The following is a 26,040-nucleotide window of genomic DNA, read 5'->3' on the forward strand; positions in this document are numbered from 1 at the left end:
ATGATCTTTAAGGTCCCTTCCAACCCCAACCATTCTATGATCTATCAAAACGATTGGTGCCTATCCTTTGTACCTAAGCACAAAATTGCTTTTGCTATTGTTATCTAAGGTTGTTGGACACCACAGTACCGGAAATAATCAAGTAAGTTTTTCTGATGCTATTTGGAATGCAGTACGTTTACCTTACCTCACCTCCTGCTACATTGCTCCCATTGTTCCCCATCAAATACTGTGTAAGCAGGGCATGGGTGCTTGTGTTGTCAAAGTTTGGGACAGTGATGAGACCAAAGCTGTAAAAGCAAGCACAGAGAGGAGCTGGGTGAATCCACTCAGGAGTGTTAGTACTCATAGTCATCCCAAGAAGGATTGCTGTCTGGCTTTCCAAAGCCAAAGCCCTCAGACCTGGAAGCCTCAACAATGACACAGCTTGCATAGCATGGCTGCTTGTACATCCAGGAGCGAATGTGACAAGGACCAAATAATTCCACAGATAAACTGGGAAATACAGAGCTTTAGCAATGCTGCTTCTACAGTACACTGAGTAACTGAAGTGAATACTATAAATAAACAATTTGCACATCTCTGCTGGACAAAGGACTTATGGACTTGACACAGTAGAAACATATAAAAATTTTAACAACCCACTTCTCTTCACATCTTCCTTTACTTAGCTTGTCCTGAAACTAATACGTGTACTTCTACACAAAAGATTCTTCCCATCTGTTTTGAACCATATACCTACTTTCCCCTTTTTTCTCAAGGTCCTTTTTACACTGGGAAAAGTTCACATTTCTGCTAAGCACGATGTCCAGAGCTGCTTTTTCCTTGCTACTTTCTGGACCAGCTGGGCTGAATCATGGTAGTATGCTAACAGTAGCAGGTAGTACTAATGATTCTATATTTAGAACTTAAAAGTGAAGCTGAGAATAAGATTGTGTTCAGGCGCAGGGAAGTCTAAAGAGATGGGTAAAATATTACTGCTCAAGACAGAACTTTATTTCAAGTACTTCCTTTTCTGAAAACAGCAAATCTCTTGCAAATGTGTTGGGCCAGTTTTTGTTTCTTGTTTAGCAGTAAACATACCAATGATGCTATTGGATTCAGTGTTTTCTGTGCTATTTTGCCAAGTTTGTTACGGCCTTTCTCACTAAATGTGGAAACATTTTAGAACAAATATTAAGGCAACTTTAGCTAAATTTTCATTATAAACTTGGCTGTGATGCCAAATAACTTATTCATTGTGGGCTAATTTGTCATCCCCACTCCCTGTCATTCCTTTCCATAGCTTCACATCAGAGAATTCTCCTGTCACAGGGGAAGCTCATGTGAGAGCTGACTCTGCAGCCTTTTAGCCTTTTCCAAGTCTGAAAACAGACAAGGCTGTCAAGTACAGGACAGATTCTGTGAAGTAGAGAAGACCTTAGACTGCCGGCTAGATCTTGAGACAAGAGAATATGACCCTAAGCATACAGGTTTCAAGTCTTGTTTCTGAAATAAATCTGTGTGACATTTTTGGGTTCTGCCTTGTTCAAATGTGCAACTATTTGGTCCACAGAATAAAGCAGTTTGAGTATAGGAACAGCACTTGCTAATGTCAAAACATTGTTTATGTACAATTTAATCTCCTGTGATGGTGTATTTATTTGCTGTGTACTTGGTTGAGTTATTTTCATCAAGAAATTCTGTGTATGTGTTGCTTTGGCAACATCTTTGCAGAGTTTACAACTTTGAAATACATGTTGGCATCAACTGTGCAGTCCTTTTAAACAGCTGCTCTGCAGTCATGCTGTTTCAACATGCCACCACACATGGCTGAATTATGCAAATAGTTAATATTAAATGACTGAGATACAAGAACAGTTTGTGCACTCAATAAGCTGGTCTGTGGAGTGTAACATCCATTCATATAACTGAGTTAGTGTGGGACAATTTAAAGGCAACAATACAATTCTTTTGACTTTATCTTGTATTAAAGGCAGCAGGGGACAGAGAAGGTATATGGCAGGAGTGTTTGAAAAGTCTGAGGGTTTTTTTTAACCCGTTACTAATAGTGCAATGAAAATGGCATGTGCATCAATGTAATTTTCTGGCAAGTATTAAGAAATAGGTAAGATATAACAAATGTTTGTCATTCGGCTATAAATATGACTTACCCTGTTCTGGTTGAGAGATAAGAGAGAATGTTAAGTATATAGAATGTTAATATGTTAACAGTATTGCTTATTGAAGACAACAGCTTTTATAAAGAGCAAGCAAACAAAACCATTAGTAGTTTAAAAAATGTACAATTGTCTTAAAATTTACTTTGAAAGGCTTTGCTACTAACCTTGCTGTTCTAGTTCTGCAATAATGAAAGCTCTAAATAATAACAGTACAATAAATAATAAAACAAATAATGCTTTAAATTCTGTAACTTATTTTATAGTAATTACACCTATTAGATGTGGAAGGGGGAGAACGTTAGGCTGTGGGTGATGCAAGATGACAAAAGATGTCCATCTAAAGTCACAAAATACTGTGTTTTTTCCTTTCCACTCTACCATACATTTTGAGTAATCTGTTGTATTGTAAAGTGGCAAGAAAAGGTTACTTTTTAAATTAATCCAAACTGTTTACAAAGCAAATTATTAGAACATCCAAAAAAGTCTGCATTTCTATATGCTTTTGTATTTTTTTTCCTATGTTGGAACTTTAATTTTTCACGTTTCTTTCCCACACTGATCTCATCTTTGTTGTGTGTCCTCTTAAGGTTTGTCGTGGTTTAACCCCAGCCAGCAGCTAAATACCATGCAGCCATTCAGTCGCTCACTCCCCCCTACCTGCCCCCCCAAACCAGGACAAGGTTTTTCATTGATTTTTCTTTTCTGATCTGGATATAAAGACACAGATACGTATCTCTAGTAATGTATTTATAAGACATCCGTGCAAGACCTAGCACTTGAAAGTACAGTTTGTCACAGTCGTTCAAATTAGATTTGTAAACTGCCTTGGCCTGGCAAAACAAATTCAAAAGAATTCTTTTACATTAAATTGAAGCTTAAGTTAAAAGAGATAGTGGGTTCCTTAATACACAGTAAATGTTCTGTTATACAGCCTTTAAGCAACACACAATTTCAGTTTAATAAATCCTATCTGCCTTTTTTATTTTCTTACTTTTACTAGTGTCCAATTAATAATCGTATTAATTATGACAAGTATATGTTCATGCTTATTAGATTTACTGATCCATTTACACATTTAGTTTGCTGAATATAAATATATTATTAACAAATAAATATTTAATAGGTTCAAATGTAATTTTACTGAATAACTTAGCACTGACTGTTTTTTTTTTGTGGGTTTATAGGAACTAGCCACAATGAAACAGATTCTAATTAATCTACATGGTAAACGCTATGAACAAAATTTACCTCAGTCTCCTATTGATGTAAAAAGTGTGACTGCAAAAAGCAAATCAAATCCTTCAGTAAAAGTGCTGCCAGAGCATGAAGAAGAAAATATATTTACACCTAAGCCAACGTTATTTGTAAGTACTATGATAAGTGCCATACACTTTTTTGATAATTCTCACTTTTTAAAAAGAAAAATGTGGGTTAATACTTCAAGGAGATGTATAACTAATTCAGCTGAATACTTGCAGCTCTTTATGGGAATGGTCAATGTTGAGGAGATGAATTACAGTTTATGATGTTATTTATCTATTTGGTAGTTTCTGCATCTTAAGTTCACAGCAAACTGTATCTTTTTAAAAATGCCATTATAATATTGCAACATTGAGTAGTTAGCAAAATTTTAATAACCAAAGGGATCCACAGACTACATATACAATTTTAAATCTACCCAGATCATGTATGAATTGAATATGTGCATATATATATTGAGGAGCAGAAGTGAGGAAATAGGTGTATTTATGTATACTTATGTTCACTTATATATGTATTAATGTGTGTGTGTGCATATATATATCAAAATATATATTAAAAAAAAAAACATGCCCAGTATTGATATCACTTCTGTTACTAAGGGTACTTGATATTGTAAAATCTGGTTTATTCCTTTAGAAAATAGATGTTCGGACTTAAATATTTCAAGTGGCCTGCTTCAAATTTAGTGCCTCTAGTATTCGTGAAAACTGTGACTGTGTCTGACCTGATACATTTAAGAAAGCCAAGTTGCAATGCTGAATCATAAAACAAATCATTACTCTTATTTATACTTCTTGAAGCTGCCTTTCTCTAGGCTGGACTGGTTGTATCCACACTGCATAGCCTGTGTGCTATTTTGGTCCAAATATACATCTATAAATTTTTTTTTCTTTTCTGTTGTTTGTTGTTTGGGGTTTTTTTGCCTGGTGGGTACTTTTAAATTTCAGTGTTTTAAACAGTATGAGGTTTGTATTGCAGCACATCAGATACCGTTTTTATAATACAAAATGTAGGAAATGGTTGCATCTCTTGGACATGATATGAGGGCATAGGAGGATTTTAGGGGTTCAAAATTTGCTTGGGTAGTGTTACGAGACTAAACACAGGCATACCCAGCGTAGTCTCATCCACAATCCTTTCAGTAGTGCTAAATCATACTGCTCAAACTTTTCCTGACAGAGCTATTCAGTGATCCAAAACAGCCAAAATGTGAGCTAACTATTAGGTTGTGTAGATGATCCACAGTTTTGGTGTTTAATCTGTCCTGTTGTACTTAGGGGTATGGGAATGGCGTAGGAATCTAGAAAAAATTCTTTTACATTTAGAAATTGTGAGCAACTTCTCTTTGAAAAATTCTAGTCTTTTCAGACTTTGGAGTAGGGATCCAAAATGGGCAGATGGCAGAGCTTTTTAGACAGGGAAAGAAGTTAGTAGCCCTGTGAAAATCCTCCCAATTTAGGTCAATTTCTAGAATTTTAAAAGCTTGCACAAATAAAACAGATTTATTTTTGTAACTGAAATCTTCAAAATGAAAGAAAGATGGAGATTAAAATGTGATGAGAACTCCCACCACAAGGCCAGCTGAATAAAGTAGGTTTTTAAATTGAACAGTTACTAAGTGTCGGAGGAAAGAACTAATATAGAACAGACAAAAAACAGAACTAGAAAGGGACAAGTTTAGAGACAACAGACAAAAGAGAAAGTACTCTCTAATGAAAAAAAGATTATACCCAACCCTGAAAGCAGAATAGTCCTTACATTGTTCTACCTCCATTTTTTTAGTTTTAGTTCTGTATACAACCAACCACTGAATGTTAAGCAAAGCCAAAAAAATGTTAAGCAATCCTAACTGTGTAGCAGTAGCCCATAGGATTGTGAAGGCAAGGAAAAGTTGCTCACAGATAAATCTCTGCAATTAATATACTTTCTACACTGTCATAAAACTGCTGATTTTTTTCAGTTTTAATAATAGGTTTTTAAGAACTATATTTTCTTTTCTAAGTTTTCCCCTTTTCAACTGGGAAAGTCAGACAGTGCTATTTCAAATTAAGCCTATTTATGGCACAGTTGATTCATGTCTTAATTGTGATAGGTGTTTTACAAAAAATCTTTTACTTCTTACTGTATAATCTGCTTTTTGTAACCTAGAAATAAGGAGGTTTTAGTACAGCTGTGTAGTAATAATAACTTATTATCAGCATATACTGATAACACAGAATGCTGTTGGTAAGTCTTGAGTTTAATTTATCTGCATTTAAACAAAGAACTCAATTATCACTATGAACTACACAGTGATATTTATCCTATGTATCACAAAGGAAAGAGACTTTAGATTACATGTTTTTCTTCTGACTTTCACTGTCTCACAATTAAAACGTTCTTTGTTTTACAGACAAATAAAGAGGCGCCTGTATGGTACAAGAAACTGCAGAAGAAAACTTCATCATAACATTTTTCTAAAATTATTTAAAATAATCCTTTGAGGAGCCTTCCTTTGTAGAAAGTTATTTTCACCATATGATGCCCTTTTTACCATAAAAGTAAACAACTGTTCTGGTTTTAACAGTTCTTTTATATCTGTCAAACGATCTTGCACACCATAAAATAATTTGTAGATCTGTCATGTGAATAAAATGTGTGGAAATAATGCATGCAATGATTTTACTAACATATTTGAATTTTAAAAGATAAATAAACACCAGCTATTGTACATATTTATGATCTGGGCAGTTAAAGGACGCATGTTCAGAGTGTCAAATTAATGCATGTTTCAGCTTTTTTATATTGTTTTTCTTGGACCCTGTGTCTCATGCCACATTCCTTTCAACTATTCTGGCTCATAGAAGTTTTAAAAATATACATGAGGTAGCATCAGACTATATCCTACTTTCTATGAAGGAAATTCATGTCAGGTGGAAAAAAAACTAATTTCTTACCGGCCTTGATTTGTATAGTTTGTCATGTGATGTCATTTGTTCTACCAAACAGGCATTAAAAATACTCTAAAGAAGCAATAAAATACATCTTAATTGTTAGCACTGATACTTAATGGGCTAGATACACTTGCTGTAGTGTACTTACATCAGTGAATAATAAAAATCAAACCACAATGTGTGAGTACTGTAGCATGTAATGGTGAAATGGTTAACTTGCCATATTTAAGTATATGAAAATAAGCCCCATCTTCCAAGAACACAGTCTACTCATTTATTCCACTCCACCATCTATTTACACAATAGAAAAAGTCTCTGATATTTTTAATCACTTTTCACTGCATATAGTATATTTCTATATATAACATAAATACAGGTGATATTGTTTAAGTGACTGTATAATGAAAATATTGCTCAGATTTCATTTAAGAGGAAGCTCCTTTTTCTTACCTCCTGTCTCCTTGATAATATCTCTTCAACTGTTTCATTGTTCCTACCTGGACATGAACAATAATTATTTATTTAATACTATTTAATACTGAGCTATGTCAAGCTTGTGATTCCTAGATACACTTTTCTTCATTTTCCAAACAGCAGTTTGAAGCACGGCAATACTTCCTCTGCTCCAGTTAAGTTTCAGTATTATTTTTTTCCTAATTCCGAGAGAGTGATGTAAAACTGCTAGCAATTGCACATCACAAGTTTAAAATTATCATTCTGTGAGCAAGGGAGGCCAAATGTGTAGACAGAGGTAACATCTTATATTAGACTAACTGGTATTCACCAGGGGAAAAAATAAACAAACCTTTGGTCTCATATACCTATCTGTACAGACATTCCTGAATAAACTTTGGTTTCCTGAACTCTAGGGGTTTATCTAACTTGTATTTTTATGTGAATAGAATCAAAAAGTTCTCTTTCATGTGAATCCGCTCCCATATGCAGATACTAATTTTGTAGTTTGTAATAGATATGTGATTCATAGCCCCTAGTTTAATTTCCCAGACTGTCCCGTTTGTCTGTTATCACCCAATAATTAATAAATTGTAGTATCTAGAAGGACTGTGAGCTTTTGGGCAAGGTAGTAGTTGGAATCTTAAGTGTTCACATTTTGTTCTCCTATAGTATCCTTTTAGACAAATTGGTGAAATAGGGACTGTAAGGTGGGTGGAAAATTGGCTGGCACACCAAACTCAAGGAAATGCGACCAGCAATGCAACACCCAGCTGGCAACTGGCAGATAGTAGCATCCCTCAGCAAGTTCATAGGTGATACCAAGTTTGGGAGGGTGGTCCATATACTGGCTGGCAGGGGCTCGGAGGGACCTCAACAGCCTGGAAATTGGGTCAGCAAGAACCTTATGAAGTTCAACAAAAGCAACTGCAGTCCCACATCTACAACGGAATAACCCCATATGCCAGTACTGGCTGGAAAGCAGCTTGGCAAAAACAGACCTCGGAGTCCTAGTGGACAACAAATTGAACATGGGTCAGCAATGTCCCAACCAGCCGCATCCTGGGTGGTATTACCAACAGGATAGCCAGCAGATGGAGGGAAGTGATGCTTCCCTTCTGTTTGGCACATGGGAGACCACATCTGGAGTATTGCATCCAGTTTGGGGCTTGTTCAAGAAAGACATTGACATCTTGAAGTGAGTCCAGCAGTTTCACCAAGATGATCAGGGGCTGGAGCACCTGATGTAGAAGGGGAGGCCAAAAGAACTGGACTTAATTCAGCCATACAAGGCTTGGCGGGGGAACTTGTTGCCATCTCCAATTACCTAATGGAATGGTACAGAGACAACAGAGCCAGACTTCTCTCAGAGGTGCACAGTGATGGAGTAAAAGGCAACAGACACAATATGGAGCACTAGAAAACTCAAATAGCTATTATGAAAAATGTTTTTACTGCAAGGGTGGTCAAATACTGGAACAGGTTGCCTGGAGAAGTGGTAGAATCATCATCCTTGGAGATACTCAAAATTCAACTGGACAAAGTCCTGAGCAACCTGGTATAACTGGACCTGACTTAGAGATGGACTAGATGACTGATTTTCAGAATTCCTGTCCAACTTAAATTACTCTATGGTGGTATTTCTAAATATACTAATGTAAGATAGTGACCTTAATTTACTTCTTACCATCCAAAAGACACAAAGTGTTTAATTCTTCCATGGAAATATAATACACAATAACATTTTGATGCTTCCAGAATTAATTGTGCATTGTACATTTCTATGTCCTCCAGGCAGCCTGATTTTCTAGGAAGGCTGACAGAAAATTAGGCTGATTTTTGGTGAAATTTTATTGACATTTAAACAGTTTTTCAGATGACAAAGTGACATATCCTGGCAAAGTTGGGTTTTGGTTTTGCTTTTGTTTTTTTCTAATTACTAACAAGGTCCATCTTTAAATTTGCAAAAATAAAAGTAATTTGTTAGCATATACTGATAACACAGAATCCTGTTGGTAAGTTTTTGTAATCCATGTAGTCTCCGTGTAAATCTCCTCAGTATGTAAATTTTTTTCCCCGTTGAAGACATTGTATTCTTCCTGTGTCTCCTCCCTAGACTCCAAGGCTATAATTAATTATCTAGGAGGAGACCTTCTAAGCTTTTCATGTGAAAGCTAGAATGTCACTTAAATATCACTATTCAAATGTGAAATGCCCTACAGCAAAAATTAATGAACCTTTTTGCTCTTTAAGTAATGAAAAGGTTCAGTTGCATTACCTGTACAGCATTTTTACTGATGTTCTTTCCCACAAACATAGTTGTCAAATGAATTATTCCAAAATTCTTCTTCATGGTCTTTGCAGTTTCCCATTGTAGTAGGCCTCGTGTTAATGATGCGTAAGTCAAAAATAATGAAGTAAAGAGAAATTTCTAAGGGTAGTCATGCATGTAAGCAACTTGTGACTGAAGTGCCCAACCCACATAATCATATTCAGTTCCTCTTTTTCAAACCAAAGGGAGCAAAAAGAGAAAAATCTCTATCTGCTATTACATTTCTTGGTCCATTAAGTTGGTGTTACTTAAGTGGTAAGTTTCGTAAGTGTGTGGGCTGAACAGGAAAGAAGGAAGGACAGTTGGTTTAGAGCAGGTTAGGATGGTTTTTTTAACAGCTTTCTCACCTTTCCGTCCCTTGCTAGAAGCAAAGCATCAAGGAAATCTCTTATTTGACGAAAAAAGTGAAAAGATGAAATTGCCTTCTTTTTTAATACAGACCTTAACTTTTAATGCTTATTGCTGCGTCCTGTGGTCATACGTAACTGGCATTGTAGTTTCTAAATATTTTTTGTACAAAAAAATGATACGCCATTGGGATTTGTAGTCTTCCTCCCCTTCGAGACTTTCTGTACAAAACAGTGATGAAACCTTAAAGAGGAACAACTGTAAATTCAAATATTAGTTGTCTGAGTATTTGTCAGTGTCTCTGGGATACAATTTGCTGCCTCTTACACTTCAACTGTTATTTTCTGTTTCAGGGTTTTTTTCAGTTATCATTTTGTATGATATCTAGTTCCAGCAAAAAAGGAACACGTACTCTACTAAACCTCTGACTTCTGCAAGATGGTCAAATAGAATTCTTTTGCTCCTGGTAAGCATTCAACAACTTCCATGTCTTTGGAAGACACGGCTTAAAGAGCATGACTTTCTAGAGGCAAATTATTACCTTTTGAAGAAGTATGTATGTTATTATGTATATGTCTCTCAATCAGTTGTCAGTGTGTTGCACATTTACATGAAAACAGATTTGTACACAACAGTTTGAGTCTGTAACAGCCTGTCATCTTTCAGGGTTGTGCTCGTTAGAGAGGTTACTGAGGAAAGAATTTATCTCCCTGTTAACGTTACATTTAATAGAACACATGCCAGACTTTTTACTGAGTCAAAGAAATGTATCCCTGGTATTTTCTTATACCAAAGAATATCAAGAATCTGTATTGATCCTCGACCTTTGAAAATGAAACAAGTATCTCCAGAAGATCAACTTTTCCTTAGTGTCTCTGGGCAATATTATCCCCTTCTTAAATTCCTAGGATTGATCGGGAACTCTTGACCTTTAAAATGCATACTGCGGTAGCTTAATTAAGGCAGTTACACTTTGGGTATTTCAGACCGAAGCTGGGCAGCAATCAGCAGCATACAAGGTGCTGACTCTTGGGGGACGGCAGCGCTAGCAGAAACGGACAGTAGCTGGGAATTACAGACGAGTGAATGGTGGGTGTTGCAAAAGCTTTTAGCAGCAGTAGGTACAGCTCTTCGCAGATAGACCCTCTGCAGCTCTTTAAGCCCTCTGCTGACAGCACAAGAACCACTAACTTCATTCCAGAGTTCATTTTGCAGAGTTCCCTGGGTTTCTTTCCTCATTGATAAGTTTTCCGTAACAGTAAATACCCATATTTTTATTCCCCACCCCATTTTTTTTGAGAGAGAAAGTGAGTCCTGTTTCCTCAGGACATTAGAACTGGATTTAAAACAGTGAATTTTAATCAGCTTACCCTTTAAAGGATGAAGGGGACAAAAACACCCAGCAAATTTCATCCCCATGAAAGCAGGAAATGGCAGAAATATTAAATGCAAAAAGTTAGGATTGATCATGGAAATAGCTTTTATTCAGAAACTTACATGTTTTCATAGACTGTGTGCCCTTTTTGAAGATATTACAGAAATAACCACTGTAAAGAGAATGCCGCTTTGATTGAAGTAATAGAATCAACTTTGTTTGACCATGAATAATTGAAGTCTTTGTGTTAATGCTTCTTTTAAGGAGTAGTGGATCAGTAAATGTAACTTAATTGCAGGAAAAGTCTTATGGATGGAATTTATTACTGTATTTCAATGAAAGTCTTTTCATTTTTTTCCCTTTCGTTCCACAGAAGGATTACTTAGATTATTCAGTGTTGCAGCTGAAATTGGTAGCAATTCCCAGTGCTCCTTTTTATCATGATTTTAGAGATACATATTGCAGCATGCAAGACTTTCTCTTTTGCCTTGTTATTCAGTTCTGTAGAAGAATCTTTTCTTTGTGCGTTATTATTAGGTAAAGCCTGGCAACGCAATGCTTGACTTCTACAAGGGAGTTGTCATCTAGAATGTATATGTGGATTTTAAGCAGAATTGTTACCGAAGTGCAGTGGTCCTTTCTAAAAGAAAGAGCTGGAAATATCCCCACTGAGCTCTGAGACCTTGAGAGAGGGTAATTTCCGTGCCCAAGCTTCCTTGTGCTCCCCATCGCTGGTGTAGTGCCACACATAGAGGAGACTTGTCACTCTACATTTCACAGGCCTGTGGTTTCCAAGTACACAGCTCCGAGTGCCAGTGCCGCCGTGTAAACAGAGATTCACAAGTTGTCATCCAGAGCTATATGTAAGATGTTCACACAAAAATTAATATCACTCATCCCCTCTGTGATACTGTATGAAGTGTAAGCAAGGAAGAAATGCAATATATTTTGGTGCAATCTATTCACTTGTCGCCTTTCCCTTCTTGGGAGTTATGCTATTTTGGCATATAAATAAACTTCTAGTGAGTCTTTGTTCTTGGACACTGAAAAGGAAACATGCTGCAAGTCCTGCAAGGATGGCCAAGTCCTTTTTTCCAGATACTTCATCAGAGATCTGTGTTCAGGTCTCAAGTACTGCCTAGACAACTCCTAGGAGATCATTAGGCACCACTTCTTACACATTAATCTTTATTTGGCTAACTTATTACTTAAATACTAAGTCCCCAAAATCCACTCAGTATTTATGAGTAAAGGAGTACGTGCCTGAAAGTAACAACAAGCAGTAAAGGGACTTATATGTCAATGACTCGAGTCTTACTGAATTAGCACATTCCTTGTCATTTTATGTCATTTCTTTCATTATTGCAGTAATTAACTTTACAGAATTGCTTTTGTTCCATTCAGCAAGGAATGGAGAACAATAACAGTGTTTACCAACAGTAGGAGGGAGCTTACCTTTCTTTCTCAACCCCGTCAAATCTCTGCAGGCTAATCTGCACAGCCAGGGTGCTTCTCCTACACAAAGGAGACTGTCCGAAACCTCCCTTGGGGAAACCTCAGCCAGCTGATTAGATCTGTTGTCAATGAAAACCGAATACCCAATCCTATCAAATATAGCGGGTTTTTCATTCTGACATGCCATTTCAAATTTGTACAGGCTGAAACTTTTGTCAAGTAGTTTTACACTGTGATAGTAATCCTGAGATCGCTGAATGACTTAAAAACAAGTACAGAGTATTTTCAATCCATTAAATTCTGTGAAATTGCAAAGAAACAGACTCTGAAGTTCTTGAGTTTCCAGCTGCAGTAACGTCAGGAATCTTTGATAATTCACTACTATTCTTTTGTAGTTGTAAACTGAGATATTATATATATGTAAATACACACTTTTATCATAAATGTAAGTTAAATTTTTTTGGTTTAATTATATTTATTTTTGATACAAAGCAAAATATTTTTCTGTGAACATCCATGTTTTGGTTGTGAATGAAATGCCAATAAAGTGTCTTGAAATTAATTTTATTAAAAATATTAAGGTTATTGTACTGCATCATCTTCATGGACTTGTCTGATCTACTGCCTGTCTCCCAACAACTGTCAGGTTCCTGACAGAAATGTGCAAACTGCCCATGGGCCAACAGCAGACAACACCACATTTACTGATTTGAGTGACAGCCCTAGTTTTCATTAAAAAATACAGTATCTTTAATATGCAAGATTTCAGATTCACTAGATGTTTCTGGAAAAAGGAATGCCTGATCCACTTTCTCAGCTATGTTTTTTATTATTCTTTTATGTAAGAGATTTTCTGTGTTCTTACCACTTCTATCAAATTTCTGAAAACATAAAGATGTAACTGTGAGGTTCTTAAAACTCTGCTTTGGTGCCACTCAGCCACGGAGGTACCAAAAGTACAGACACGCCAGCATTCTCGGTGACCACCTAGATTTGTCCTAGTCGTGACAGTGTCAAGTACTACTTCTACATAGAGAGATGACAGTACTAACGGTGCTTCAGTTGGTATGAAATACCAATAGTTGGGTTTGGTGGTAAGAACAACTGTGATCCTGAACATGTATTTACTGGAAACTGAAACCCAGCCTGAACAGAACCGGCAAGGCTATTGCTTTCACAGTGCCCTGTACTTGTTATACTTGTTAAACGTTACCGTTTTCCTCAGGTGGTGGATAGGATTGAATCTGATCATCCCCGCTGAGTGTTCACAGAAGTTAACTTTGGGCAAGATAATGATGGGAGCATTTCTGAGGAAATGGAGTGCCCTTCAGCCCTTCTTCAGCTTTGGAAAGAAATGGACAAGACAAAATTCAGACCTTCTAGTCTGTTAGCTTGAAGCACCTTCTACAGACTATGTAATGCTCCCAAGTACTGACAGAGTACTGAATTTAATATATGCTTCTTCCTTCTTCATTTTCTGATGTCTACTTTAAAAATACCAGTTTTCTAGTTTTTATTTATCCCATTCATAAGCACCTAACTTCAGGAAATAATAAGGAAACTTGGACAGATCTTTGACAGTATAGATACCGTAACTACTTCAACGTTCAACTTTGCAAAGGTTAGTGCTTACTTTTCAGTTGTACGTTGCCAGTAAGAGTAGATTTAATCCAATAAAGCAAATTATGGGGCCATAGCATCTGATGGAGGGTGGATATTTTAAAATGTAATGCATTAATGTTTAACAAAGTATTTTTGTGTAATTAATGTAAATAATTTGTGTAATTCAGTGTGAACAGGCAACTTCTTTGGCTATTTGGCTATTACTTAGCTTTCCATGAGCACTGTTTTCACTCCTGCGTTCAGAATAGAGGGAAGCAGGCAAGGCATTACACTGTCTCTCTGTGCGATATTTTTGAAAGAAACACTTGACATAAGACTAATTTAACGGTGCCTTAATTAAAGAACTTTAGCTTTCTTTGCTTTTCTTAAATTATGAGGAAAGCTTATTGCCACTGCTTTGTGCTATAAGTAACGTCACCTGGACTGGAAGTGCTGCAATGGATCATTGCAAAATGTTTCTGCTGATAGAACACAGTGGACCAAGCTGGTCTAACCTACTACGATTAATAATTATCTCATAGGTGAATTTCACTATGTCCAAATAATTGTTTTAGTGTAAGGTTTAAAATAACAGGAGGGATGGATGTAAATGTGGTAGTGATGGGACAGTTTGTGCAATTGCAACCTGTTGTGTTCACATGATCTGGCCATGCTAACATGAACCAAAAGGAAAAGACTTAACATCCTCTTTGTCCCTTCCACTTCTACTTCTTTTCCTTTTTGGTGAATTCATATCTAAATACAAAACTTAAAAATTGAAAAACTGAAGTGCTGCATGGTAAAATACTTTAAAACATGTAGAACATGATGTGATTTTTATCCTGGTCCTGCCAAATCTTTTTTTAATTTTAATATTTGTTTGTTTCTCTGGTGCAATAAAATACAGATTCATTTTTTTTCCCACAAGTTACATGCATTTATATAGGATATCATGGCAATTTGTACCCAATACTTTTTGCCAGATTTATGAATTGTTAGGTCTTAGTCTTGAATTGCACAGAAGCAAGATTTTCTAATCACTGAAAAAGCTTTGTATTTTGTTGCTCTACAAAGTAATCAATACACAATCTAGAGAGAAAGAAGCCTTGTATTGTTAAAAGATTGAATCAACTTTTCCTCTCCTTTATCTTACTTAAATCTTTCAAGCAGCACAGGGATTAAGAGGTGTTGTTAAAGTCTTGCCTCATCCAACTTGCCACATTAGTTACTAGTTCACACATAAGCGGGCTCCATAGGTTTTGCATGTTTTGAATGGTCATTTGAAATAGGCTATATGTTGGTGAACTGCAGTTTTCCATATTGTAACACAATAGACATAGACCAAACTTTCATTAAGTCACCCAGCATTAAGAATACTTATAGGTCAAATGTGAACATTCTAATACATAAATATTTTATCTAGACCTGGTGTAGTAAAAAAAACCCAAACAACCCAACCCAAAATATCATTCACGTGGAGAAAGGTTTTTTTTATTGATCTCTTGTTCTGGAAGTAAACTTTTTTACTTATTTTCTTTTTTAATATTTCAAAAAGCATTTTCAAAAAGAAATTATGATAAGAGGAACTTAAAAAAAAAAAATTAGTATATTACAAGTGGAAAGTAGCTAAGCTTTGTTGTCTGATTTGTAACTTGTAAATTGTAACTAAGGTTGTAACTGATGATTGCAATTTAAATCTCTCTTTTTGCAAAACGGTATCCATAATCACCTGAATAAATGAATATCCTTAAAGTAAGTGTAGAATAAAGCTGGATTGAATATATGACTGAATATTTTGTGGCATGTTTTTCCAGCATGTTTTGTAGAAAGTGATGGGAGTAACACTTGAAGCTGCAAGTGCCAGTATGTTAACACAGTGTTTTGGAGTTTTTCTCAGTGAAAAGTTACTTCTGTTGCTCAGGCTCTTAATATTTTCAGAAAGGCAGAAAATAATGAGGGGGAAAAAAGCAAAATTGTGTTAATTAACTGTTTAACTGTGTTGTATATTATTTAACATAATCTACTACTTAATTTAGGTCTGAGAACTGAAATTAAAATCATTCTAAAGGACTGAAATTGAATGCATCTGTAGCTCAAAGGAGTAACAGTTAACTAAACTAAGGTGAGATCTGTAATACTGTCATATGTCATTAGACATTTCACCTTCTATAACATTTAATTTGACTTTTTTTTTTTAATGGACATTTTTCTTATGTCACTTATTTGAGAAGAGGGACATTTCTGTGTTCATGCATTTTGATAGATTTATGTCAGTTCTAAAGCCCTGTTGCAAATAAACGTAACCACTGTCATTTTCCCCTGTATTGTTCTGATGTTGGCAAATCGGTAATTTTCTGACTATGCCTAACCTAAGTAAATGAAACTGGACAAACTGTGTGGAGGCCTGTTGCTTCCTTGGTGGGAGGAGTTCATCCTGAGACAAATAGAAATTGTGAGGGGGGAATGCAGCTGTGCCTTTTCATTACAGGACACCATTAGAAATTTCCCCATCCAGCAAGATTAACATTGTTACAAACTCTGTAACCCCCCCCAAGTCAACAGGAGATAGGACTCGTGCGCAGCCACATTTTATCAAGGCTGATCAGCTTTCTGGTAGTGGAGTCTCTGAGTTTGGTAACGTCTGGTTCATTCACTTTTCTTACCAGTCAGCTTGTGATGGCTACTAAATGCTGCAGATACTCTTGATGAGTTTTTAGCTTCACTGCTGAGTCCAAATACATCCTCTGACTTCTGGAGTTTTGACTAAGATCAGGTTTTTAAACATTCTCATCACAAAATGACATTCTTTTTCTATGGTGTGGTTGGGATGAAAAACCAAGTACACCTTCAGAAGCTTTCATGGGAAGCACCTTTCAAACTCCTGACCTGTCCTTCTACTGCAGCCTGAGGTAGGTTTTTGTAATCTCTACTTTGCTGTTATCTCTCCTGACAAGTGACAGCCAGTTACTCAGCTCACTTATTGAAAGATATTTAATGTGTCTTAAGTGGAGGTCAAACCTCACTTTGTCTTAAGGCAGAGGCACGGAAAATCAGTATTTGCTATTGACATTTTTTCAAATTACTTGCTCATTCCTAAACTTCCTCTTTTTTTTTTTCAAAAAATGCCAATCAAGCTACCAGGATATGTTGAAAAATGTAATGGTCATCTCAGTTACTACCCTTATCATTAAGCAAGAGAAAACTCTGTCATAATTTTAATATCCTCTGACTGACTGAAGATTCCCCTTTTACTGCTGCTGCAGCTGTTTCTGATAGCAAAAGGGCTGGTTTCTTCCTATTGGTTTTATTTTTTTTTTCTCCCCAGCAGCATACTGTTTAGACAGACAGGAGATTCTTTGTGCTCCTCTTGAGTTGGGATGGCTCTTCTGAAGAGATCATAGAATTGGGATGCACAACAGCAAAAATGAAGCAATAAAACCACATTACCAGTTTACTTAAATTGGGAATTCCTAAGCTATGATGCACATGCCTTAGTGCTCTATACGCTTCTTCAGAGTGATTCTGAAATACTAATAAAAAAGATCCATCGGAACATCAACAGTGATACTGAAGGAACCTCAATCAAGATTGAAATTGTCTAGATTTAACTCCAGCCATTCAACCTCCCACCTTGGTAGTTCTTTATCTGATAGTTCAAAGAATCCATCCTCACAGGTTTTGCTCTATTTAGGCATCTATATTGCACGTAAGTTCTATGTGTGTACTGAAAAGGTCCTTCCAAACAGCTGTCGGTCTGTGAGCTTGTGCTCATGAACTGCTAAGACTCCTTGAGAGGAAACTGAGCAAAGCAAGCCTGTTGATAGTAAGTTTAAATTAATTACATAAGATTTTTTTATTTTTAATTTTAAAAAAGGGGGAGGGCCATAAATAAGGAAGACTGAAAACTGCATTCTTAAAATAAGCACCTCAGTTTACTGCGCAGTCAATGCAGTATTAAGGTCTTCAGAGGAAAGAGGAAAGCAATGTCTGCCTTCTTGTGGAGACCAAGCCCCCTTCACTGGCTATATGACTATTTTAGTAGACACTACAAGTTGGTGCAGGCTCAACAGCCAAGAGTGAGAGTGGATTTCACCCTGTATTGAACTGTGGATGCTCAAAAAGATTGAGCATTTCAGTAAAACACCCTCACCAGTGCCAGTTGCAGGATAACGGCTCTACATGAGGTTCACTGGTTTGGGCATCTAAGATTTACATCCTTATTGGCCACCTGAGGAATCATGTTGAGCTAACTAGCCATGATTAAGCCAAGAACTTTCTCACGTCTTCATATACATCTATACTGGAAGATCTGTAGTTTAGCCATATCTAACCTACCGAGGGGTTTGTCGTTTCAGTAGACAGATTTCCCACCTTCATTTTTTATTTCTCCCCCATGCTTAACCTCCTCAATAAAATTGATCAATTATTGTGTTTTCTTTAAAAAAGCTAAATAGCTTGTTGTTAAAAACCAATCCCCATGGGACTGTATACATCAACCTGGCAATACTCCATCTGAAAAAAACTGAGACTTGTCCATCAGGAATTACAGTCAAAATGTTGAGCTGAATCAAGTGATATACTTTACAAAAATGTGTTTTGCATAAACTCTGCTATCTTTCGCGACCAACTTTATTCCAAGGTAGTTCATCAAGGTCTTGTTTTTCATAAGCATATACTGAGTGAAATAAATTATATTTTCTTTTTATTTTAATAAATCTGCACATTGATTATTCACATTAAGCTGCTCAATGTCACAATGCAAATTTACAATCATTTCATTGACATTTTCTTTTAAGTATTTGTTCTAACTCTAGCGTTCTTCACAGTCTTCCGGAACATATCTAATATTATAACAATTACTGAACATCAATCCTGAAAGCTCACTGACCAGCTCTTTTAAAATTCTTGGTGTGAAGTTATTCAGACATACTTATCTAAGACCATTAATAGTAGCTGTTTTAATATGCTCTTGAATTACTGTTGAAATGGAAAGTATTTTGTCATTATATGATACAAATACATTTCCTACTCTTTTCCAAAATACAGCACAGGAATATTTAGCATGTTTTTCCTCCTTGCTTATCAACAGTCCTACATCTTTTTTCTAAAAATAGACAATTGTTGGAGTTCTTAATACATTTTATGAACTTATTTTAGATGTTCTTTTCAATGTGGGTCATTGACTTCTTAGGCATCTTTCTTCCTCCATATTATTTTTCCATAATCACTGCCATCAGAGTTATATTTGCTGTTACTAGTTCTTTTCTCAGCTGTTGAGTATCTATAATTACAACTGCTTTACAAAATGCCCTCCAAAGAGGCAGAAGGAAAGAGGTCATTCTTTTGAGGAAGGGGCGTTTTGTTTTGACTAGCTTCTGTGGGATTGTAGACTTTGAGGACTGTACTCACCTGTATTCACTGGTCACTACTTAAGCCTACTATTTATTTCAGCTTAGTCAAATTAGCCCTTTTGAATCACCAAGTTGATATATTTTTGTTTCAGTCTTTTCTGCTGATTACAGACAGTATGATTAAATAATGATTTTGGCGTGCCCACCAAAAGTTCCCTTTTTTTGACCATTTATCAGATCCGATGATTATAAACTTGTCTAGTGCAGAATTCTCCTATGCCAGATGCAAGATTGTTTCAGTAGAGAAACCACCACTTAATTTCAGAAATTGTGAAAGCATTGGCACCAATAGCACGAGCTCTCCTGCTTCATTGCTATGGGTATTGCTATGTGACATGCTGAAATTTAGGTTCCTACCCTTGCTCTGAATAAGGCAGTTCAGGTACAACAGGGAACACAGCCACACAAGGGTTATTAGCTTCTCTGGATAGCCAAAGTGGTCTGTCAGGGTCTCTCCAGTGCTCCTGTATCACAGTAAGCAGCACACTGTACCCTGCAGATGTTAAGTCCCCAGGATCTTCTTCGTACACACTGTAGGCAGTTGATGAAGCAGCTTATCCTTTCTTCCCCAGCTTGAAAGAATGCAGCATAAGAGGTGAAGGAATTTTTTCTGACCACATCCCTTAATTATTTTTGCTCTCAACATCAGGATTTAGTTCCAAATGAGTAACCACTGGCCTACCTAATTATGCTCCTAAGGACTGTTAAACAAGAAGCATGTCATTGCTTTAATGCCCTCCTCCTAGCCTGTCCAGCCAGACCATCCCCTCTGCCATCTCTGAGCCTGTAGAGGCTCCATCCCCCAGCTGGCAGACCAGTATTTCACAGAACCCAAACCACTCTACATTATTTCTCTAATCAGGAGATTTCAGCCAAAACATGCAAATATGGCAGTTTTGCAGTTAGTGTTTGTTAACAAATTTTCAGCATAAACACTCTGGAGCCAAAAACACTTTCTTTAGTAGTAAAGAATGTATGTTTGTCTCATATATTCAAGCAGTTAAACATCAGCATAGGACCACCCATTGCTAACAAATGTTGCCAACAGCATTTGCTTTTGTAAAGCGGGCAGCCTCCACATGGCATGGGGGAGGCAGAAGAAAGGAGTGGTGATGGCTCCCACCAAACCTCCAAGTGACAGGCAAACCACCTTTCCAAAAATCGTGTTATTTCCTAAGTGCGCATTTTAATTAATCTTGTGTAATTACCCTTGTGTACAGATTTCCATCTGTGCTAATAGTAGAGACGTAATTAAATGAGATGTTTAAGGAGCACGCTGTTGTAGTTTCTGGCCCTACTGTGCAACAAGCCTGAGCTGAGCAGCTGTATGACAACGGGTGAAAATACAGGAAACACACATCTCCTAAAGCTGAGTCAGTGACCTGCTCTCAGAAAGGCCTGTTGTAATACACAGCCTCCAGTTCAGACATACACAAAACCTACAGAGGTCAAAAAATGGGACTGGAAACAATAAAAGACTTCTCTGTACTTCCTCTTCTTAGACGGGCTGAAAATATTTGAAATGTACCTGAAAACGAGAAATACCAGGCTGTTACCCGAAGTTACTAAGACTCCCTAATATCCGAGTAAAGATTGGGTTCAGCTACTGAGTAAGATGTCTTGTTTCCTCTAGACAGGTTAATGATTCTTAATCCAAGAATTCAAGTAATGAGCAGTTGAAGTTTCCATCTTGAAGCATCTGTTCCGCCAAGTCAGCACTGGCCTTGATAAATAGCAAATCAGACTGATGCATGCAAGTGTATACACACATGCTCAAGTTAAACTTGAGGGAAAATACTTGAACAGATCTCTGCATAGACGGATTTATATAATTAATCTGTAATTAGGCTTTATACAGTTCAGACGGACTGAGTCAGGTCAAAACACAGAAAATGCAGACATGGTAGGATCTTTACCTGTTGCTGCAAAAAAGATTTTCCAAGGTTATTTGTGGGTAAGTTCACATAGCTTCATTTAGTTGTGACAAACCTTTACTGCTGTTCTAACTTACTCATCTCACAGCGAAAGAAAAATATGTTTAGCTAAAGGATAAAAACAAACCACAAGTACAACTGCATCAGGGTGCTTTTAGTAATCTTAGCAAACTCCAAACAGAACTTTAAAAAAGTTTTGCCTCATTTTTAACTGTGCAGAAGAGTAGATCGCATACACCACACACTGTATAAAGTCTGTACCGATCTTTGCAATGGTGACTCCCCCTTTGCCTGTAGAAGAGAAGAATCAATCGTTTTGCAGGTTTTATATCTTTATATTCTAAAAACCTGTCAAATCCACTTGTCTGTTGCTGGAGTCACCCTACTGAGGAGTTTTTTACCTGACATGGTATGCCAATTCAACTCCAGTAACAAGAAAAGCCAAGCTGGTTCAGGAAGGTATACTCTTCACTCCCAGCGGTGCGGCAGAGAAATCCTGAGGGACTCCACTGGGCATGGGAAGATTTTTCATTACTGTTCTGGGGTATACAGGGAGGGTGGCAAAATGAAAACTTACTTTCTGTACATGCTTCACAACAAAGCCTTGTCTGAGGGGAACTAGAGTTATTTTCCTGATTGTATGACTTTGCACACCAGAGCAGAAAGGTGGAACTGGATGATACTGAAATGTTAAAGAGGGGAAAGAAGTCAAGATGAAGTGTATCTTTATGCAAAATGCCGGGCTGAACTAATCAGGGAGTGCCGTTTTGTTATTTCAGGAACAACATCCTTTTCTCCGGAGGGTCTATCACAGGATTTTTGGTAAAGTGAAATGAAAAATGGGAATCGGACTTGCCTTTGCATAAGCAAAGGGAACACCTCCGTAAGCTAATCCTGAAATGGCAACAGATACAGGTACACAGCAGTAGACTACCGTTTCATGATTTCCCACATTCACTTCAACAGAAAGTCACCCTGCTACATTCCTCGTTGTGGTGGTGCTGTATTATATAGCGTGAGTGGCATTTGCAAAGCCTGTCACGAGTTAAGATGGTACCTCATGGCTAGAGCAATCCTGTTTTCAGTGGAAAGTTAGAATGAGAAAAATAATGGCTTTCTTGCGGTAAAAGGATCATACTGGCTTTCTTTGGATAGTCAAAATTATGAAGAGAAATCATTTCTTCCCTCAGGGAGATAGAGTCTAATGGGTGGCCAAAAGTACAGACGCCTACCGATTTTTCAAGAAGAAAGATTATTTCCCCTTCTCCAGCAAGTTTGCATGAAAAAAAATGAGGTGGGTATTTGCTGACTCAGAACAGGCTAAAGGCTCCTGGAATTCTTATCAGTCATCTTCCTATGGCTTCAAGTCTGGCTCAGTTCAGCTGAAGTCCTCAGGTTTCCCCAACCTCATCATTACGAAACAACTTGTCCACGTCTTTCCACTCCTTCACTACCCTCCAAACAACACACATGCAGATCCCCATCAGCTCTGGCCCTCCTCCTCGCCACCAGGACAGTGGAACACAAGTACCTTCACTAAGAGGTATGTCTGGCGGAGCCGATGAGTTAGGAAACCAAGGAGACTGGCTCCATCCCATCCCCCCCTCCCACCCACCCTGAACTCCTTTGCTCTCAAACCCTCTCCCACAAGGCAGTGCTGTGCTCCACCACTGCCAAGTCCCGACCGCCTGGGACTTGACATTTGTTCTTGTTTTCTCCTGTCTCCCCTAATGGGTATAGCACTACTAAGCGAAGAGGAATGCACAGAACAAGAGAGTTCAAAGTAATTGAGTCTACATTCATCCAGAAAGCCTGGATCCTTGCCCGCTCAGAACCTGCAGCATTTACATAGTTTCAGAAAGTTTAACCCTTTTTCACTGAACCTGGTAACGTTCTTTCGAGCACAGTGTTGTGCTGTTCTTATCAGTGACCAAAGACACTGAAGGGTGTCTTTCACATATCCAGCTCTAGGTGCTTACCACTCAGCCTGTTATTTCTCCTTTTTTTTTTTGCTCTGCAAGACAGTAACTAAAGACCTTGAGCTGTCATTTCTATAAGATGCTCAGGGAACCGTGTTGTAGAGGAATGGTTACTTACCATAACTCCTGAACGCGTCTGCCGAAAGTCTGTCTTACTTGCACAAAGAGAACTGTACTGGGTTTAAAAGAGCTTACTTGGTTTTCTGCTGCAAATTTGTCTGTTATGGCGTAAACTCACTTCTAACTGTGTCTGCAAAATCAGCGAAGAAACAGAAATGTTCTAAAATAATTATAACTGTAAACTCTTTTTTCCCCCCTGATTATTAATTCTGAACAAACTTGTTTCAATTTAATTTAGGAGATAATGCTAGTTGGCAGCTTATTACTGACTTTAAATTTATAAATAAAAATTATTTGTTCACAGAAGTATAAAATCTAATAGGAATGGAACTCCTTCAAATGGGCTGTCAAATAATTTTTCTGTCTGGATCTAAATATGCATTTAGATTATCTGTAAGCTAAACAGTGCAGCACTGTGCAGGTCAGATAAGCAGCAAACCTAAGCAGGAACAAAAGTCAATCTGACTTGACTGTTTAATTGTTAGTGACCGTAAAAATGCCAAAATTAAAAATCACCCTTTAAAAATTACATAGTCTTTAGTGATCTTCCACTGACTGTTTCTTGACAAAAGACCTGGCCCATCATTAGCACAAAAACATCGTGATGGGATTGAATTTATTTACCTGCAGTTCAGACCTAATTACACCCTTTTCCAAAAATAAAAAACACATTCAGAGCTGCTTCTGAAAATGTTTAAGTATACATAGCGATACTGTTCTCATTAACCTGCCAAAGTGTTTGCCAGAGCAGGCCCTTTATAAACGTACATATATAAAACAATGCAAAACAAAAAACCAATTTTGAAATGATCTGTTTATCGTTCATTTAATCAGATGGAGGTAAAACATATAATTAAAGTATGCAAGTCTCAGAAACATTTCAGTTACTACAGCCATACAATTTACATAAATGTCTGAAAGTTACTAGTATATGCGCTACATCAGATGCTACCTAGCCCTATGTTGTTTCTGATACAGATGAATTACAGCCAAATTAATTTCCAGACAGCATAATGCAGTATCACTAGCTTTGCATTTTTAAAGCTGTTGCAGAGCAGCTTATACTAAACTTGTAATTTCAGAGGGTAAAAACTGTAGTTCAAAGCTTAACTGGGTTGAAATAGGGTACACAAAGGGCACTCAAAAAACACAGTTTGAAGCATAACACTAAACTAGTGTTACGTGAAGGGCATTCACACAAACCCAAAACATTATTTTAACATCTGTAGGTTAAACCACCTGTTTCTGGGCTAGAATGGAGAAAGAAATGCCAGCGATGAGTCTTCAGAAAAGGACACTGAAGTTGCATATTGTCTAAATGTGAATACATGTTAGTGTTGGATGGAAATTAGCCTGCATGGCTTTAAATGCTACACTGACGGGAGTAGCCGGATCTACATTAGTAATAACAAGCATCAAGCGGCTACGTATTGCTAAACAGAAGGTTTGTGTAAAGAAATGTTAGGCTGAACTCTTTCCTGGTTCTGTAATTAGCTCTCTACATGCGGGCTCTGAGACATCCTACTCTCTGTGGACTGGAAGGCAAAGGGGAGGAGTGCCAGGCTGACCAGAAAAAAACCTTTTTTATGTTTAAAACCCAGAGCCTTGTCTGCAAATGATAGGGGATAAACGCGGGGAGCGCGAGTTTGCCAACATTTCGGTGGATTCATAGGCTCCCTCCCCACACACCGGGAGCATAGGGCTGGCAGGGCCAGCAGAAAGGTGGAAAGTTTGGTTTTTTTCCCGAGGCTCCACTACGTGCTGTACTTTTCCCATACGTGAGCCCTTTGGTGTTGCACAAAAGGACGGCGTCCCTCCTTTTTCCCCTCCTTCGGTGAAACACGCGGGAGCTTAGCTCACTGTCCTGTGTCTACAGGGAAATACGCTTTGCATCGAAACCACACCTCAAAACAAGTAAATAGAAACTTGCCTCACCCCGGGGGGGGGGGGGGGGGGGGGGGGGGGAAGAGGAGACAATTGTCGCCATCTCTTTTCCTCTCCCTTTCTTCCTTCTCTTCTGAGCTATTTCTATAAGCACATTTTCACAGGGTACAGTGGAGATGTATACTGCAGCACTAAAATTTATTAGCAGAAGGTTTCGAGTATGAGTTGCCTTCGGGACAAAAATATATAAATTTGAATGACGGCCTTTAAAATCCTTTTGAAGATGAAAGGTAAGAGAGACGGGTATTTTAAAATGCCTACATTAGCAGCGCTTCTTTAAAAGACTATAAATAATACTGAAGGACGACAGGGTCCTCGGCAAAGCGCCGAACTTGTTGAAAACCCTCTTCCACTTTGCTGCTAGCACCGCTCCGGCCGCCCCTGCCCGCACAGCCCTGCCCGCACACAGCCGCTGCCCGCACAGCCCTGCCCGCACACAGCCGCTGCCCGCACACAGCCCTGCCCGCACACAGCCGCTGCCCGCACACAGCCGCTGCCCGCACAGCTCCTTCTCGCACAGCCCTGCCCGCACACCGCAGCCCTGCCCGCACACAGCCCCCTCCCGCACACGGCGGCGCGTCGGCAGCGACCGGACCTTGCGCCGGGCACCCCGCGCCGGGCCGCTGGACCGGCAGCGCAAGGCCGGCGGCAGCCCAGCTGCTGGCCCCGCGTTACCGCCCCGCCGGGCCGGGGCCGGGGCCCGGCCACCCCGCGCCGCCGCCGCGCTCC

At 38.1% G+C, this 26,040-nt stretch overlaps 1 protein-coding gene and 1 long non-coding RNA gene across 6 annotated transcripts in view; one reads left to right on the forward strand and one right to left on the reverse strand.

The window, feature by feature from the left end:
• PIBF1 (progesterone immunomodulatory binding factor 1) overlaps positions 1 to 17,036 on the forward strand; it is a 129,981-nt gene extending 112,945 nt beyond the window's left edge. For 3 of the 5 annotated variants that reach the window (XM_080374404.1, XM_080374406.1, XM_080374405.1), the window contains 2 exons: positions 3,347 to 3,526; positions 5,818 to 17,036. In XM_080374404.1, the coding sequence (XP_080230530.1) occupies positions 3,347 to 3,526; positions 5,818 to 5,874 (237 nt within the window). In that variant the 3' untranslated portion in view covers positions 5,875 to 17,036. The other 2 variants (XR_013925854.1, XM_080374407.1) reach the window with 2 other exon arrangements.
• Positions 5,818 to 25,742, reverse strand: LOC308058533. Its single transcript, XR_013925864.1, has 2 exons — positions 13,535 to 25,742; positions 5,818 to 12,440 (listed from the first exon to the last, which is right to left on the reverse strand). It is a non-coding gene; the product is annotated as an uncharacterized lncRNA (long non-coding RNA).
• Between the last annotated feature and the right edge of the window lie 298 nt (positions 25,743 to 26,040).

Source organism: Falco punctatus (genome assembly GCF_963210335.1).
Source record: "Falco punctatus genome assembly, chromosome: 2".
Taxonomy (NCBI): Eukaryota; Metazoa; Chordata; class Aves; order Falconiformes; family Falconidae; genus Falco; species Falco punctatus.